Source organism: Dermacentor andersoni, chromosome 1 (assembly GCF_023375885.2).
Source record: "Dermacentor andersoni chromosome 1, qqDerAnde1_hic_scaffold, whole genome shotgun sequence".
NCBI lineage: Eukaryota > Metazoa > Arthropoda > Arachnida > Ixodida > Ixodidae > Dermacentor > Dermacentor andersoni.
The window spans coordinates 98,664,930-98,683,760 of record NC_092814.1 but is presented as its reverse complement, the minus strand read 5'-3'; the positions used below and the strand labels follow the sequence as shown (position 1 = coordinate 98,683,760).

At 45.7% G+C, this 18,831-nt stretch overlaps 1 protein-coding gene across 1 annotated transcript in view; it reads left to right on the top strand.

Annotated features, from left to right (window-relative positions):
* The first annotated feature begins 925 nt into the window (after positions 1-925).
* EMC4 (ER membrane protein complex subunit 4) overlaps positions 926-18,831 on the top strand; it is a 31,766-nt gene continuing 13,860 nt past the window's right edge. The window contains exons 1-2 of the mRNA XM_050193227.3: positions 926-1,030; positions 1,746-1,854. Coding sequence (XP_050049184.1) covers positions 963-1,030; positions 1,746-1,854 — 177 coding nt within the window. The 5' untranslated portion in view covers positions 926-962. The remainder of the gene's footprint in view (positions 1,031-1,745; positions 1,855-18,831) is intronic.

Genomic DNA, 18,831 nt, shown 5'->3' with positions numbered 1-18,831 from the left:
TATATATATATATATATATGTGTGTGTGTGTATATATATATATACTTTCACTATGAATGTGCCACCCACTGTGAGACAAGAGATATGAAACCTGAAAATGTATATAGATATGTGTAGTACACCTCTCATCAACATCCTGCCCTCGACAAGCATCATAGATGGCCTTCCTCCTCAAAACAATGCTGCGCGTGTGTCACCTACAAGCTTCGCGTCATTAATATCGTCGCACGGGCACTTTTTTATTGCGATTTAGAATTTGTCTGATTATTTATTTCTCTTTATTTATTTAGAGTTTATTTCTCTTTGATCGGGGAGGCGCGCCTGTGTGCCCGAATTGAAAAAAAAAAAGAAAGAACGGGAAAAAAAAAATTAATGAAATACGAAAAGGAAAAGGAAGCGGTTGTCATCAACACCGTCTCTTGGGGAACGCACTGCAATAGGAACGTATGTCAAGTGAAACAAAATGTCTGCCGTGTTAATTTTATCGTTTTACTTTCCCCAATATGAACACGAAAACATTAACTTTTCATGTTTTAAAATAATATAGCCTGAAAATTGATATTGACGATTAGTATGAATTTAATATCATTCTTTAATTACAAAATTCGATTTCAGTAGTCTTCCATTTTTACCTACTGTCACCCGATTCATGGCCGATCCCCCGTAGTGGGTTGAGCCATATCCGTAGGCACCAAACCAAACCATTGCGTTTATTCGTTTTTTGTTTTTATCCCAAAAACATTTGGCGCTTTTTTTTTTTTTCAAAAACGAAACAGAAACTTTTATTGTACTTAATGTAGCTGTACTATGGCTTAGGTATCTAATACTAAAATATTATGTGCAGTTTTTCCGTGGCTGTTAGCAAGTTCCAGGAGAAATTAATTGCATTCCAGAAATAAAATGGAAATTTTCTTTAGCGCAATAGGCGAATTGCTGGTTCACAACGTTGTGATCAGCATAAAATGGCTGCAAGTTTAGGTAGCAGAGCTCCGTCAAAGCGGCATAAATGGCACTTTGCTTCTTCTCAGAGGCAAGTACAAGCGTGTTACTGCTTACGATTACTTTTTGTGGCGCTAATTTAAACTAATGCTGAGCATATGTATTCCTACCTACTCTTGTCTTGTTGTTTCGCTTCTTTCTCTTCGCACAGGTGCAGCAGAGTTGTGCTCGTTGATGACGTTGCGAAATAGTTTCATGACCACATTTTTAAGCAAAAAAACATGACCTCCTTAAAATTTTGAAGCTTAAAGGCTTGTCCTCCATGGGTGTCTGCCCCTGTTCCTCATTTTTTCTTAGTTCATACATAAAACACGGCTGTGTATTCCTGGGCGAAATGCAACCGGGGTTTCATTTCCATGAGTCAACGCTTGCAAGCTTGGGGAATTGAACTGAGCTGTGACAATTTTTGTTCCTGCAGACGCTGTCAATAGTGCCTTAATCTTGTTTCATGGAATGCACAAGCTGCGTACGCCTTGTTGGTGATCATCGTGGTATCGATTCTGTCTTGCAAATAATGCAGCGAAATCATGTGTGAAAGAATACTGTCGTAACTGTGTCATGAAAGTTGTATTGAACACGTAGATGTGGCCATGACAGCATGAATGGGTGCTGTGTGTCGCTTCTATACTTAGTTGCAGATAGGATCCGGCGATTAGTGCCCTTCTGTTGCACCTTTCACCAATTACTCTTTCTTGTCTAATAAACGAGACTTGACTGTAACGCCATGTTTCTGCTTTGTCCTGTAGGCGAACTGATAGAGTGACGGAGCTGGCATCACCTCCGGGCTTTAGTTCATCCCTTGGACAAGGGCACAGTGAAGCTAGTCGTGAAACAGAAGCAAACCTTATTGTGAAGGTAAGATATCTTAAGTTCGAATATCTCGCAGTCGATAATATAGCGAACTGGCAAAAGACGCGAAGATAACACGAAAATGCCATATTTGCATAAACCATCCTGCATGAGCTATAATCTTTTCCCATATGTTGTTGCACTTTTTGATGGGGTTGCTTGCCCACTGATTCTCACCTACTCCTTCCTCATTGTCTTCATGCTGATATCTTCCACCTTAATAATTCATTGAAATAATTTGTTGCCACTTATTGGGCCAATCTCGTGTCCATTTGCCACCAGTCAGAAGTCATTGATTTCTTGTGGACATGTCCCTTCTCATTTGGTCAAAAGCAGTCAGAATACTTGCAAAAACTTCAGTTGCACTGTTTTAATGTCATGTTCACTGACTAAAAACATCATTTGCAGACTCACCCCCGTATTCAGAAATGCGACTTAAGTCGAAGTCCATGCTTGACCTGATTTAAATGACGCCTGGCGTTAACGTGCCCAAAGACGCTCACTGCGTTTCCTTCGGCGCAGTCACGATAGGCGTCACTTATATCAAGTCAAGCATGGGCTTCGACTTAAGTCGCATTTCTGAAGTTGCTTTTCCTAAATGGATTTTTCCAAACTCTCTGCTGAGTAAAGCGACATATGTAGCATTATAAGGTTTATGGATAGCAAGATATCTTTGTGTATCTTTGCAGTTGGCTTCGCAAGGCAAAATAGACATAGGTTCTCTGTAACCAAGGCAGAAATTGTTTTGTTAAACTATGTACTTGTTAATCACCATGCTTAGCATCATGTGCGTAATGATGAAATGCAACTTGGATAACGCATTGCAGCAACTACTGTGGTGCAGTGTGAATATATCTTTCTTTGAAGTGAGTGCAATATGTGACCTCTTCTATCAAATTTCACAGAACAAAAAAAAGGAAAAGGTTGTGGTCTTTCTTATTTATCTTTTCTGTATACATTGTTGTCTAAATTTCATATCTTACCAGTAATGCTCTGGAAATTATTCACTGATGATTGTGGGTGTATGAAGAGCATTCAATAATTTATCCACCTGAGTGTGAAGAAAACAAGCCCGCAATTTGAGACAAGTGTGGAGATGTTACGACAAGTCCCAAGGTAACCTATACAGAGTAGCTTCTCATGTCTGAAGAGACCAAGTACTGGGAGAACCCTGGTGTGCAGCAAGTATCTGTATGCTTGATCTGCTGCTTAGTCATTAAACTTTTTAATAAAGAAGGGAGAAGTCCAAAGGAAACCCACGGATACATGGCTGTAGTTTATGATCAGTCTACCCCATTCTCCTACAAAGTAAATTTTTGTAGTAAGCAATTCAAGTTGGGTAGAGACTCCATTGAAGACGATCCTCACACAGGATTGCCTGTGCAAGCAACTTCCACAGAAATGAGCAGGAAAATCGTGGATTAAATTTTGCAAGACATATGGTTTAAGGTCTTCAGATTAAAGTCTTCGGAATTGTTTTCTAGGGGGTTGCTGGGACCCAGCCAGCTTTCCACCCCTCTCTCTCTACACACACACGCGCACGCGCGCGTGCGCTAGGGTTATTGAAAAAGTAAGGGTCGCTTGCTTATATTTAAATATTTACACGTCAGAATAAAGTTTTTTTTTTGTGCAGTGCCATCAGTTAATTCTTTGCGAATGTAATGAAGTTATTGTTTTGGCTAAGTAGTTGTCTGCTTGTGGAGGAGTGCAGGTGACAATGTCCATGAAAATTGTTGCTCCCGCCTGTTGGGAAGTGCGAGCTGCAATTTGATTTTTGCATGCAGAAGGATCATCAGCTTCTCAAATTCATGGAGAGTTGTGCCTAGTTTATGGACCTACGGGGATGAGTGAAGGAAAGGTCAGAAAATCGGTGTCGAGACTTCAAAAATGGCCGCACAAATGTGCACGATAAAGAGCAGAGTGGCAGGCCCAGCATCCAGACCAATGGAACTTTTTAACAAGTGGACTGGGAATTGCGATTAGATTGACAATTGCCAGCTAGTGGTCTGGCTGATAAATTTCCTCTTGTTGGACGCACTACAATTTACACGATTGTAACTGAATAGCTCAGATATCACAAAGTGTGTGCAAGGTGGATACCAAAAATGCTTATCGACCAACTCAAACAGCAAAGAATGTCAAGTGGACGAGGGTTTTTGGACCGCTACCAACAAGACATAGATTAGTTGTTTTCGCATGTTGTTACAGGCGACGAGACTTGGGTATCCTACGCCACTGCAGAAACAAAACAAAAATCAGTGCAGTGCTGCCACTCTTCACCAAAACTAAAAAAATTCGAGCAATCTCCTTACTCGAGTTGGAAAATGATGGCTACCGTTTCCTGGAACAAAAAGGGCGTTCGTCTGGTTGATTTCATGGAACGTGGGACCACGGTTACAGCTGATGTATTGACACATGCACTTGTGTATCTTTTTCGGGTGACTGCTTTTCACTGTCATTACCACGTGACATCTGGTGGAGGTGTGGGGTATACATGATCTTGTTCAGTTGACGATAATTGATGCAGCAATGTAGGGTTCCGTACTTTTTCTTCACCAAGACTACAGGAGATGCCCTCAGGCTCTTCGACGGCTGGATGATGTCGTCATGCAGCATTTCATTTACTTGTCGCCTTATAGCTTCACATTCTCACTTCGAAACTTGGGAAGGGCTCTGGCAGAGTGGTTGAGCGCACTTTTCGGTTATTATGCGATGCTTTGCAACAGGTATTTGTCGGATCCTTGATGATGTCGAAAAGCAGTCCGGTCACTGTCAAAATCGGAAGGCAGTTATTCTATGACCGAAAAGGAATGCCTTGCCATCATTTCAGCTGCAGCAAAATTTCGCCCTTACCTATATGGCAGGGTGTTCAAAGTCGACAGTGACCATCACACGTTGTGTTGGCTAGCGAACTTAAAGGACCCATCAGGATGCCTGGTGCACTAGAGCCTCCTTGCCGACCATTATAGCAGATCGGGATGGATTTGTTGGGACCTTTTCCGACGTCAACATCCGGAAATAACTGGATCATCGCGACGATGAACTACCTCACCCACTTCGTTGAAACGAAAGCTCTGCTGAAAGGTAGCACAGCCAAAGTGGCAAAATTCTTTAAGAACATCCTGCTGTGACATGGTGCGCCAGAAGTCCTCATCACCAACAGAGGAACGGCTTTTACAGCAGAGCTCACCCAATCCATTCTGCAATACAGCCAGACAAGCCACAGGAGGAGAACTGGCTACCACCCACAGATGAATGGTCTTACGGAGCGCCTGAGTATCCTTGCCAACATGCTAGCAATGTACGTCGATGTCGAACACAAGACGTGGGATGCAGTACTGCCATTCGTAATCTTCGCTTATAACATGGCAGTGCAAGAAACAACTCAAATGACTCCGTTCAAGCAGTTTTATGAAAAGAACCTGACGACGACTCTTGACACCATGCTGCTGCATGTCACCGACAAAGAGAATCTCAACATCGCCACCTATCTCCAGCACGGCGAAAAAAACGACAGCTTGCCCGCCTGCACATCAAGAATCGACAGAGGACCGATAGCTGGCACTACAATCTTCGTGTTTGGGTTTGGACCCCAATATGCCGACGAGGACTTATTGAGAAGCTTTTACGCCGCTATTTCGGACCCTACAAGATCATCCGATGCATTGATGCACTCGAGGTCATGCCAGACGGCATTTCGCTATCACAGCGGCGGCACTCACGACCTGAAATAGTCCATGTTGTGCGACTTAAGCTGTTCTGCCAGCACTAACGAACTTTGGGACTTTGCATAGCTATACTTTGGACTTTCTCTTTTTGGACTTTCTTTTTTTTGGACTGTTACTTTCGACTTTGTTTCTTTGTTGTTTTGTTACTTTTGTTTAATAAGAGTTCTTTTGTTTTTCACTCTTCTGTTATGCTTGTAGCGTGGGGACGATGTTATGAGAGGGGAGCATTGACACATGTACTTGTGTATTTATTTCGGGTGACTGCTTTTCACCGTCACTACCACATGACAGTATACTGTGATATGTTCACCAAACTGAGATGTGCAATCCAAAATAGACAGCGTGGGAAACTGTCCTCTGGAATTGTCCTCCTCCATGGCAACGCGCATCCTCACACTGCTGCCCAAACCAACGAGAAGATTCAAGATTTTGGTTGGGAACTTCTTGATCAGGCACCCGACAATCCCAACCTTGCACCAAGTGACTATTTCCTCATCTTACACTTGAAACAGTGGCTCGGGGGACAACGCTTTCAAGACTCCGAAAAACTCAAGACTGCCGTTGTCAACTGGTTCAATTCCCAGGCGGTGAACTTCTGTGCACAGGGTCCAAAGAAACTGGTGCACCGGTACGAAAAGTGCTTAGAAGTTAGCAGTGATGTAGAAAAATGAAGTAGGCTTGTACTAAACTAAACCCCTTTTAGGACCAAACAGCCCTTACCTTTTGAATAGTGCGCACACGTTTGTGTGTGTGTGTGTGTGTGTGTGTGTGTGTGTGTGTGTGTGTGTGTGTGTCTTTATTTTCTGACGTCACAATAAACATGTCTTTTGTGTGTGTGTACGTCCTCTAATAAGTAACACTCTAGAAAAACATTCTGTGGATATACATAATACAAAATTAAGAAGCGGGCCACCCGCCATGGTGTCTTAGTGGCTATGGCATTGCACTGCTAAGCACGGGATCAAATCCCGGTCACATTGGCAGCATTTCGATGTAGGTGAAATGCAAAAACATCCATGTACCATGCATTGGGTGCATGTTAAAGAACCCCAGGTGGTCAAAATTAATACGGAGTCCCCCACTACAACGTGCCTCATAATCAGATCATGGTTTTGACACTTAAAACCACAGAATTTTAATTTTAAGAATGGAGCTTACAGATGTAGTAGCATACTCGGCAGGTTAGTAATGTCACATGCGGTCATTGTCGGTGGCAGTTGGCCGAAAAGGTGGCCAGCCACCACCGGCAACGTTCGCACGTGACATCACTCTATAAACCTGTTCAAACTAACCCGCTGAGGATGACAAGGCCGCCTTTGATGAAGGCCCTCTTATCGAAATGCTGGCCAGCCTTTCTGAAGCACTTTATCCCTGTTTATAACCTTTGTACCACGAATATATATGTATTTTCTTGTGTGAGCCTTTCATTGATTACATTATTGCGATTAATATTTATCGGCTTTGTCAATTTGTATGCAAAACATATAAATTCATGAAAAACTGCATCTTAAACAGCATCATTGTTTGAAATAGGCTGTGGAATAATGTGCAGGCTGGTGAACAGGTGGCATTGACGAAGGAACTAGCATTTTGCTTGGTGCTGCCAGAAATTTAGATATGTTGTAGCTGCACTAGTAGCTGATGCTTATTGAGACTGTCTAAATATGCGCTTGCAATAATTGTGAAATAAAGCTTCAGTCCAATACGCTGCATATTTTCACAGTGCATTTTTCAAAAGGGGGGCAAGGCACAAGATTGCTAGCAAATCGCTATGATTTGCGTACTAGATAGCTTCAATTTTGCATTAAATTATGTTCCAAAATTGTTGTTGCACGCTTAATTGGTAAGTTTTAGTTATTTACATGCTTGATCAGTGGAATTGTTCACACATGTGATGTCCACTGTGGAGAGCATAAAATAAGCCGCATAACTCGCATATTCCTATGTACATAAGGGGCGATATTTTCATTACTGATAAATATTAGTAATAAAACAGTTACTTTGTGAGTCATTAGTGCTGCCTAGTTGAAAGAGAAGGAATAATGCTGAGAAACTTATAATTCACTTCTATTTCGCACGTCATTGAAAATGACCCCACCGTAGGAATTGCTAAGTCTACAGGTTAATTTTTCGACATGTAAAAAAAGGCAACAGACGTGTGTGACCTTGTAGAATCATGGTCCAGCTGTTTTGCTGTTTATTTTGCTCAGTTGCATTACAAATTTCAGTTGCTTATAAAGAACCACACACTTAAGAATGGTGCCTGCATGTGACTCGTACATTGACACTGTTCCTCACAGGCTCTTAACGCTTTCAATCTCTCAACTGCTATGTGTTTCTTCATATTGTGTTTGTCTTTAATGCACTTTTATTGTGTTACCGAAAAAACTCGCCCAGCTGTTACTTTTGTTTAAGGAATTTTCAGCCAAGGCTGTACTTCCACCACATGCTTTTTAACTCCAGATGCATATTGGCCATAATGTTCCCCCATCCACCAAATTTGATATTGGTGGCTTATAGTTCTCCCAGGTTGGCAGGCTAGATTCTACACTGTAATTGGACGACACCCTCTGAACGTTGCCTACATATCACCAGAACGTTCCCCCTATATTCATGGTATATATACAACATGACTCGTTTATTCATTGAGGACACCCAGGTGTCATAAATAACATATGAAAATAGGGAGCAAACGACGGTTCAGTAATTATTTGCAGAGATCCTTGTTAATTTAGAAACATTAATGTTTCACCACACAATGCACATAACACGCCCCAGTTTTCACCAAATTGAAACATGTGATGTAGAGTCCTTTCGGGACATTGGGAGACACAGTGGATAACAGCTGTATAACACATTCAAGCACTTGATGATGGAAAGAAGTGTTTGGAATGCAGAATCTTGCAGATGCACTTGTCATGTTGTCAACTTCGTAGTTCGCCTGCACATTACTATAACATTTTCCCTATTTTCACGGAGTATGAAGAAAGTAGCTCAATTAATTCACCGAACACATCGGAGAAACTGACTATGAAAAAGTGGTAAGTATTTGTTTGCAAAACTCATACTCACGCCAGAAACGTCAATGTTTCGGCACACATTACACTTAATATCGCCCTCTGTTTTCAGCTAATGTAAACTCAATGTGAAATATAATTATCTTGCGACACTGGGAAACATAGCTGATAGTGGCATATGACGCTTTCGAGCACTTGCTTAAGAAATTTTTCGCAAATGGAAGTAATTAAGTGATGCTTTTTGAAAATTTTGCCCCTGCATCACGCATAATATGCCCCTTATTCTCTCAGAATGTCAACTTTGTGGCACATTGAGTTCTTTCAGGACATTGTGCAAACTTCCTGTAGAGTATGTAAAATACACATGTAAAGCTTTCGGTACACATCACCCATAACGCGGTACCCATTCTGTGCAAATACAGAATTAATACCACCTTTGCTTCTTTCAGGGCAGCGAAGAAAGATTGGGAGCGTTTTAATAATAATCTACACAGCCAAAAAACGAAGGTTTAGTAATTGTCATTTAGTCATTAATTAAGCAACATATTTGAACATTTTTCTGTCTATTGCCGCCAGCATTCCGTCTAAATATAGCTTAGTTATATAGGCAATGCACTTGAGATAGCATGCACACTAAGAAATTAAGTGCTTCTTGGGAGTCCTCACTTATTGTGTCCATGTTTTTTCAAGTGCGCTCGTATAACAATGTCATGAATTACCAACTAGCTTATCAGGATGCCTTAAGCTCCGAATAGAAAACTCTGTGAATTATTTAGTTCTCCCAGGATGCTATTAAAAGAACCATGTAACATTTTCGAGTGCTTCTAGTTGTACTAGTAACTTAGCTGTAAAAATTTGCAGAGCAATGTTGGAAGCAATGTGAACATTTAGCAACATATTTATTCTCTAAGTAGATGCTGCCCATATAACATTAGAAATGAAGATTAGTTTTCTAAATTCCTCTTTAATGAGCTGTTCTTTCAAATGTCAGCATTCACAGAAGTTAAGTGAAAATATTTATTAAAAAGCAGAGGGACACCCACATGAATAGTAATTAATAAGGGAAAGTTAGGAACAACTTAAAAGAAACCTCAGATGTTGGTGACAGAGGCCTGGCAATGACAAATTAGGCTGCAGGAAAGAAGAGGGGCTCTGTACCTGTTCCCCCTGTGAGACTTCGGAGGTTCGGAGGAACTCCTCTGCAGGTTCATTTACAATAATTCATGAAAAGTTGGGCATGTCGAAGGTTGGTGCATGATGGGTTCCAAGAGCATTGGTGCCATTCCAGAAATTTGTGGGCTTCAGTGCTATTAGGAGAACTGGGAACTGCACCATGATGACTTGGTCATTTTTAAAATTATTATTATTTAGTGACTGGTGACGAGACATGAATTTATTGTAAAAAAACCTGGGTCCAAAATGGAATCAGTCAGCCGCACCCAATAAATTTAAGACAGAGTAATCTGCAGGGAAAGTCACAGCAACTGTCTTCTGCAATGTTGAAGGAGTTTATTTTGAGAGCTAATGCCACATAAAAGAACCATAAATGGGGCAATCAGCATTACATACTGACTAATTGTCTGGAGGCAGTCAAGGAGAAAAAGAAGACGAAAATTGACTGCAGGTATGCTGCTCTTTCATGGCAATATGCCAATTCACATGTGTCATCAACCACGAGAATATGTGCTGCAGTAGCTTAGTGGCTATGGTGCTGGGCTGCTAAGCTTGTGGTTGCAAATTTGTTACGAGCTGGGGTAGCTGCATTTCGATAGGGGCAAAATGAACACACGCTTGTGTACTTGGATTTAGGTGCATGTTAAAGAACCCCAGATGGTCAAAATTAATCCCGAGTCCCTCACTATGGCATGCCTTGTAATCTGATCATGATTTTGGCATGTGAAACTTAAAATTTTATTCATTCATTAATATTAATCGTAAGAAGTCATCCGAGAATGTAACTTACAGAAGCTGAACCACCCCTGTGATGTCCTGACTTGGCTTTCTCTGATTTTATTCTGTTCAGTGCTTTGAAAAAAATCCTTCACAGACAAGTTTTCAAGCGATGTACACGTCAAGGAAGCTGTGATGACCTAGTTTGATGATCAGAAAATTTTTTTCAGAGGTTTAAAGTCACTGCAGGAAAAGTGTATGAAGTCTGACGAGCTTTCAGTAAAATATATTGAAAAATAGAACCATAATTTTACCAAAGGTATTTTTGTCCCTACTGAAGTTGATAAATTATTGAAGAACCCTCATTACCTAATACTGCATGTAATGCTGTATAAACTGAAACTCTGCAAAACCATGGTGAATGTGCTACCAACAAGATCAACTTAGTTTCAACACAATGGAAAATGTTTCTAGCGTGCCTACATACAGACCATTAAATGGCACTTTGCTGTACTGACGAAAAATTTGTGAATAATTTTTTAAAGCTTGATTCATGGTGTTTAATGCCGTAATACGCACTGAAAATAATCAAGAGCCCTCCACTGGTCCTGTTATGCTTTTTGCGGGGGACCATAGGGGAGGGCTCTTGATTAATTTTCAGTGCATATGGGTCCTTTAACGGGCACCTAAATCCAAGTAAATCGGTGTTTTTTGCATTCTATGTACCAACATCAGAATGCTGTCTTCATGGCCAGGAATTCATCTTGAGTTTCATCATATTGCTAGCCGAGTGATTTTCAGTGGACACTAAATGGTGACTGTAATTGAAGCTTCGTGATTTGCCAAGTAATATAAGCACCAGAAAATTAATAAAACAAACTATATTCCCTTAGAGGGTTGCTGAACCGCTTGTCAGGCTTGGTGAAATAACATAGTCTGCAGGTAGCATATTGACACGTGTACTAATCTTTATCGGGCGACCACGTTTCGCCGCTTAACAACTGTAATCGCACAGCGACGGACGCGCCTGCATGTATCCGACGTTTCTGGAAAGTTATCGATGCTTCTACCCGGCTGTCTGTTGTCGCCGAACCTTGTGTTATCTGATTTCATCGCGTAACGCGAATGGTGTAGAACTTTGTGGAAGGCACGCGGGTCCAAACGATTAGTCTGGAACATTCGAGGACTGCTCTATAAAAGCCGACGCGCTTGACCCGCTGATCAGATTCCCGACGATCGCCGACCGTGTTCGCCGTTATCGTTGTGTTATAAGTGTAGCCTGTTATTGTGGGCACAGGTTCGCCCAATAAAAGCTAGTTTTATATTCCACCGTATTGCTGCTTTTCTTCACCATCACTACCACGTGACATCTGGTGGAGGTGCTAGTGCGTTCATGTACCGAACGCCCCCGCAAAGCCGCGTTCCAAGCCCAAAGCCCGAGGACAAAACCAACATCGCCCAAGACCAGCGTGCTAGCCGCCGACTTCAAGGACTGCCCCCAGAGCACGGACTTCTACCTGAGTCGACAAAGAAGATCGTGGTCAAAACAACCCCAATGGCTGCCCCAGCGTCCCCCGTTATCCTACAACAACCTCGGGACCCACCAACCTTCCATGGAGCAGCGACTGAAGACCCGGAATCATGGCTGGAGACCTACGAACGCATCACGACGTTCAACAACTGGGACTCCGACGAGAAGCTGCGGCATGTCTACTTCGCCTTAGAAGACGCCGCCAGAACTTGGTTTGAGAACAAGGAATCGACCTTGACAACGTGGGACCTGTTCCGTAGCGGCTTCCTGCGCACCTTTACAAGCGTCATGCGCAAGGAAAGGGCTGAAGCTATGCTGGACGCCCGAGTGCAGCTACCAAACGAGAACGTTGCCCTCTTTACGGAAGAAATGAGCCGCCTATTCCGCCACGCCGACCCGGAAATGTCCGAGGAAAAGAAAGTCCGGCTACTGATGCGTGGTGTAAAGGAGGAACTTTTCGCCGGTATGGTACGAAGCCCACCGAAGACCGTCGACGAGTTTCTTCGTGAGGCCACTAGCATCGAGAAGACACTCGAGATGCGAAACCGGCAATTCGACCGCCATACCAACTCTACAAACTATGCCGGCGTTCAATCGCTGGCCTCCGACGACCTGCGCGAGGCTATCAGGGCAGTCGTACGAGAGGAGCTCCAGAAGATCTTCCCGTCGTCGCAGCCTCAAGTGGCCTCGATCGCTGACATCGTCAAAGATGAGGTTCAGCGGTCGCTTGGGGTTCCGGAGGTGCAATCTCAATTACTGCAGCCCCAGCCAGAAGCGATGACCTACGCCGCCGTCGCACGCCGTCAAGGTCCCCCTCCGCGACCACGCCAGGGCCCTGCAACGACGCAATTCCGTCGTCCGCCGCCGCCGCCGCCAGCACGCCCACCCGTCGCCCAGCGCACCTACGCGAGGAAGACGGACATTTGGCGAGCCCACGATGACCGTCCGCTCTGCTATCACTGCGGAGAAGCCGGTCATGTGTATCGCCGATGCCCATACCGGGACATGGGACTGCGAGGTTTCGCCGTCAATGCTCCGCGCCCGCAGCGAGGTGAACGCCCTCGCGATATCGCCGACTACCTCGCCGCTACTCAGTGGAGCTCGCGACGACCGTCGCGTTCGCCATCACCAGGCCGCTACCTGTCGCCGCAGCGCCTACCATTCACTGGCCCAGCCCGCGGCCGGTCAGCGAGCCCATATCCGGAAAACTAAAAGCAGCAACCGATGGAGGTGTGGTTGCTGTCCGTCGAACTGACGAAGACCCCCCGCCGCCGACGAAGACGCCGAAGAAACTACCTCGACAACATAACGACACGCCGCCGTCCCGACGAAGTCTGGAAAGAAAGAATGCGACGACGAAAGACGACCTGACGACGTCACATACCAGCCACAGGTCAACGCGACGCAGCCGTGATCCGACACCAAGACCTAACTGCAACGCCAGACAAAGAACCACCGACCTCGAGGTGCTTCTGGACGGCCACGCAGTTACTGCCTTAGTGGACACAGGGGCTGATTACTCCGTAATGAGTGGACACATCGCCGCCCAGTTGAAGAAAATTAAGACCGCATGGGAAGGCCCTCAAATTCGGACCGCTGGAGGACACCTCATCACGCCGACTGGAATCTGCACGGCAAGAATAACCATTCATGACCGGACTTATCCTGCCACCTTCGTTATCCTCCAACAGTGTTCACGAGACGTCATTCTCGGTATGGACTTCCTGGACCAACACGGCGCAATCATCGACCTGAAGTCGAAGTCAATAACGCTGTCGGAAGATAAAGCGATGCCGCCGAAGAGCCCTCGTAGTCACCACGCCTTGAGTGTGCTCGAAGATCAAGTGAGCATCCCGCCGCGCTCCAGCATTATTATTTCCGTCGGCACTGAAACACCCGCTGACGTAGAAGGTGTCATCGAGGGCGACCAACATCTACTGCTCGACCGTGAAATTTGCGTCGCAAGAGGGATCGCTCGACTCCACGGAGGGCAAGTGGAAGTTATGCTAACCAACTTCAGCCAAGAGTTCAAGCACATCAACAAGGGCACGACAATCGCATACATCGAGGAAATTGTGGAAACCAGCAATGCCTTTGTCCTCTCGGATTCAGCCGCATCTACCCCGATGAGCATTGTCCCCGAACCAGACTTCGACGTGAATCCAAGTCTTCCTATGAGTAAGCAGCAACAGATCAGAAGTCTTCTCCGACGATACAAAGACTGCTTTTCGACGTCATCGAGGATTCGACAAACATCAGTTGCAAAGCATTGCATAATAACCGGAGAGCGCTCGACCACTCCGCCAGAGCCCTTACCGAGTTTCGACGCGAGAACGTGAAGCTATTAGGCAACAAGTCGACGAAATGCTGCGCGACGACATCATCCAGCCGTCGAAAAGCCCGTGGGCCTCTCCTGTAGTCCTGGTAAAGAAAAAGGACGGAACCCTACGCTTCTGCGTCGATTTTCGTCGACTGAACAAGATCACGAAGAAGGATGTGTACCCCCTTCCACGGATAGACGACGCATTGGATCGGCTTTGCAACGCTAAATACTTCTCGTCGATGGGCCTAAAGTCTGGCTACTGGCAAATAGAAGTCGACGAGAGAGATCGCGAAAAGACTGCCTTCATCACGCCAGACGGCCTCTACGAGTTCAAGGTCATGCCATTCGGACTGCGCTCGGCACCGGCAACGTTTCAGCGCGTCATGGACACGGTGTTAGCCGGACTGAAGTGGCAGACGGGCCTTGTTTACCTGGATGACGTCGTTGTCTTCGCCGGACATTTCGACGATCACCTTAGGCGGCTTGCGACAGTGTTAGAAGCCATCAAGTTATCAGGGCTCACTCTGAAGCCGGAAAAGTGCCGTTTCGCTTACGATGAGCTTTTGTTCCTAGGCCACATGATCAGCAAATCAGGAGTACGCCCCGACCCACAGAAGACAGCTGCCATCGCAAAGTTCCCGCAGCCAACCGTCAAGAAGGCAGTGCGCAGATTCCTTGGCATGTGTGCCTACTATAGGCGCTTTGTCAAGGACTTTTCACGCATCGCTGAGCCGCTGACAAAGCCAACTAAATGTGAGATCGAGTTCAAGTGGGAAACGCCGCAGGCAGGCGCATTTCAAGAACTCAAACGACGCATGCAGTCGCCGCCCGTACTTGCGCACTTCGACGAGCACGCCGATACCGAAATACACACTGACGCCAGTAGCCTAGGCCTCGGTGCCGTCCTAGTCCAGAGAAAAGATGGACATGAAGACGTGATAGCTTACGCTAGCCGGTCGTTGTCAAAAGCGGAAGGCAATTATTCTACAACCGAAAAGGAATGCCTCGCCATGGTTTGTGCTACAGCGAAATTTCGCCCTTACCTCTATGGCAGGCCATTCAAAGTGGTCAGCGACCATCACGCGTTGTGTTGGCTAGCTAACTTAAAGGACCCTTCAGGACGGCTGGCGCGGTGGAACATCAGACTACAAGAATACGACGTCACTGTAACATACAAGTACGGAAGAAAACACTCAGATGCCGATTGCCTATCCCGCGCCCCCATTGACCCACCGCCGCAAGATGACGAGGATGACGACGCCTTCCTTGGCATAATAAGCGCGGAAGACTTCGCCGAACAACAACGAGAGGACCCGGAGCTAAAAGCCCTAGTCGAGTATTTGGAAGGGCACACCGACGTTGTCCCTAGGGCATTTAAGCGTGGATTATCTTCGTTCACGCTTCAAAACAACCTACTCGTGAAGAAGAACTTCTCACCAGTCCGCGCCAGCTACCTCCTTGTTGTACCGTCAGCGCTGCGTCCAGAGATACTGCACGCCCTACACGACGATCCAACCGCTGGGCACCTCGGATTCTCCCGGACGCTGTCGAGAATACAGGAAAGGTATTACTGGCCGCGTCTGACCGCCGACGTCGCCCGTTACGTCAAGACATGCCGAGATTGTCAACGACGCAAGACACCACCGACAAGGCCAGCTGGATTACTACAGCCGATCGAACCTCCTCGCCGACCATTCCAGCAGATTGGGATGGATTTGTTGGGGCCGTTTCCGATGTCAATATCCGGGAATAAGTGGATCGTCGTGGCGACGGACTATCTCACCCGCTTTGCTGAAACTAAAGCTCTACCAAAAGGCAGCGCAGCCGAAGTGGCGAAATTTTTCTTCGAAAACATCCTGCTGCGACATGGTGCCCCAGAAGTCCTCATCACCGACAGAGGAACGGCTTTTACAGCAGAGCTCACCCAATCCATTCTGCAGTACAGCCAGACAAGCCACAGGAGGACAACTGCCTACCATCCGCAGACGAATGGTCTCACGGAGCGCCTGAACAAGACCCTCGCCGACATGCTAGCAATGTACGTCGACGTCGAACACAAGACGTGGGACGCGGTCCTGCCGTACGTAACCTTTGCGTACAACACGGTGGTGCAAGAAACAACACAGATCACGCCGTTCAAGCTGGTCTACGGCAGGAACCCGACGACGACGCTTGACGCCATGCTGCCGCGCGTAACTGACGAAGAGAATGTTGACGTCGCCAGCTATCTCCAGCGCGCCGAAGAAGCCCGACAGCTCGCCCGCCTGCGAACCAAGAGCCAACAGAGGACCGACAGCCGACACTACAACCTCCGACGACGCTTCGTCGAGTACCAGCCTGGCGACCGTCTTTGGGTCTGGACCCCGATACGCCGACGAGGACTCAGTGAGAAACTACTCCGACGCTATTTCGGACCCTACAAGGTCATCCGACGTATTGGCGCTCTGGACTATGAGGTCGTGCCAGACGGCATTTCGCATTCACAGCGGCGCCGCGCACGATCTGAAGTGGTCCACGTGGTGCGCCTTAAACCCTTTTACGGACGCTGACGAACTTCATTTTTGTTCTTTTCTTTGCTACGAGTGCTTTTGTTTAATACTTTCGTTTGTTTGCAGCATCGGGTCGATGCTTTTTAAGAGGGGGGTATTGACACGTGTACTAATCTTTATCGGGCGACCACGTTTCGCCGCTTAACAACTGTAATCGCACAGCGACGGACGCGCCTGCATGTATCCGACGTTTCTGGAAAGTTATCGATGCTTCTACCCGGCTGTCTGTTGTCGCCGAACCTTGTGTTATCTGATTTCATCGCGTAACGCGAATGGTGTAGAACTTTGTGGAAGGCACGCGGGTCCAAACGATTAGTCTGGAACATTCGAGGACTGCTCTATAAAAGCCGACGCGCTTGACCCGCTGATCAGATTCCCGACGATCGCCGACCGTGTTCGCCGTTATCGTTGTGTTATAAGTGTAGCCTGTTATTGTGGGCACAGGTTCGCCCAATAAAAGCTAGTTTTATATTCCACCGTATTGCTGCTTTTCTTCACCATCACTACCACGTGACAATATGCTGCTGTGAACATCTCAGCCAAGGTTTGCTGTCGTACGCTGTGCATGGAGCTCGCAAGCGGATCACAAAGCCACTTTTCTCTTAAACACTCTCTTTTCAACAGAAGGCCCCCTCCTAACTCTTTTCTGGACACTTTATTTTATCATCGGACACTTTATTTCGTCTTTCCCTTAGACGACTGCTATTGGCTGAAAGCTGACATAAAGCTGCGGTCGGCTACATGGTGTAGATACCGCAGCAGCCACGAGTTCACTGGATAAGCTCACTGCGGCTCGCGGAGGCCAACCATGTTTGGCTTATGTTTAGCGTGTCGTAGACACCAAAGGCGGAAGTCAAGTGTCTACGTTAACATCCAAAATGAAATTTGAACTGCGCACCATGGTGATATTTAGAAGGCGGAGTATTGTGGGGGGGGGGCATGTCCCACTGCACCATAGCTTTCACAGTGCAAGGCATTGAAGAAGGAATGGGAGCACAGCGGAGGCCGTGTTCGATTGCCAATAACTCCACCTCTGCTGAACACATTGAAGTACTTTTCGCGGCAAAGTATTTATGATACAGCCTATTTTCATTTCAGGGCCATTTAAAAATGCCGAAGCATGGGTGCCTAAATTTGTACAAAAAGAAGTGCAGATTCCACAGTGAAGCGAGCAATAAAACTCAAGATGGTAATGCAGCTAGCAACAGTGGTAAGGGAATGGAACTGCTGGCATTAAAGAGACACCAGTTTGGACATATTCTTTCAAAACTATTTTTCTTTCATTTCACTAAGAGAAATCCTTTTTGGTACAACTCACATGGGTCAATGGGTATGTGCCACTCTTCATTAACAAAGAAAAATAATTGAAAAAATTGTTTTTGTTTGTTTTATACCTTATCAAGCCTCCTCCTTCATAAGAGTTAATGTGATTAGCATTCTTTGGGAACTTCACGCACTTTCAGGAGACTATCTCCCTTTCTATCAAACCGTTTTCCCACCAAATTCGGTGACTGGGTATTCCATAGTCTAATGGGTACAGTATCAGGCTTCTGTGCTGAGGGAACATGGTTCAAAACCAACCTTCGGATGAACTTGAGTGACTGGGTATGTACCGCCCTTCAATGAACCTCTTTGATGCCAACTTGGGTCACTGGGTAAGTGCCACTGTTGAATGACCAAAAAAAAATTGTAAGACCTTTCTTCGGTGTTTGGGTAGAATCAAACCTATATCATATATTCTCAGATAATCTTGTCTGAATATATATTAGCATATGTGCCACATGTGGACTTCACGGCGACGGCGCTAGATGGTGCAGCGTATTCAGTGGGAAGCGCGAGAGAGGAACCCGGCTGCATACAAGCTTCATACATAACACATCTATGCTGTGCCAATATGGTGTGTCGCTACATTGCTTCACCGCTAACCGCGTTAACGTTGTTCTGC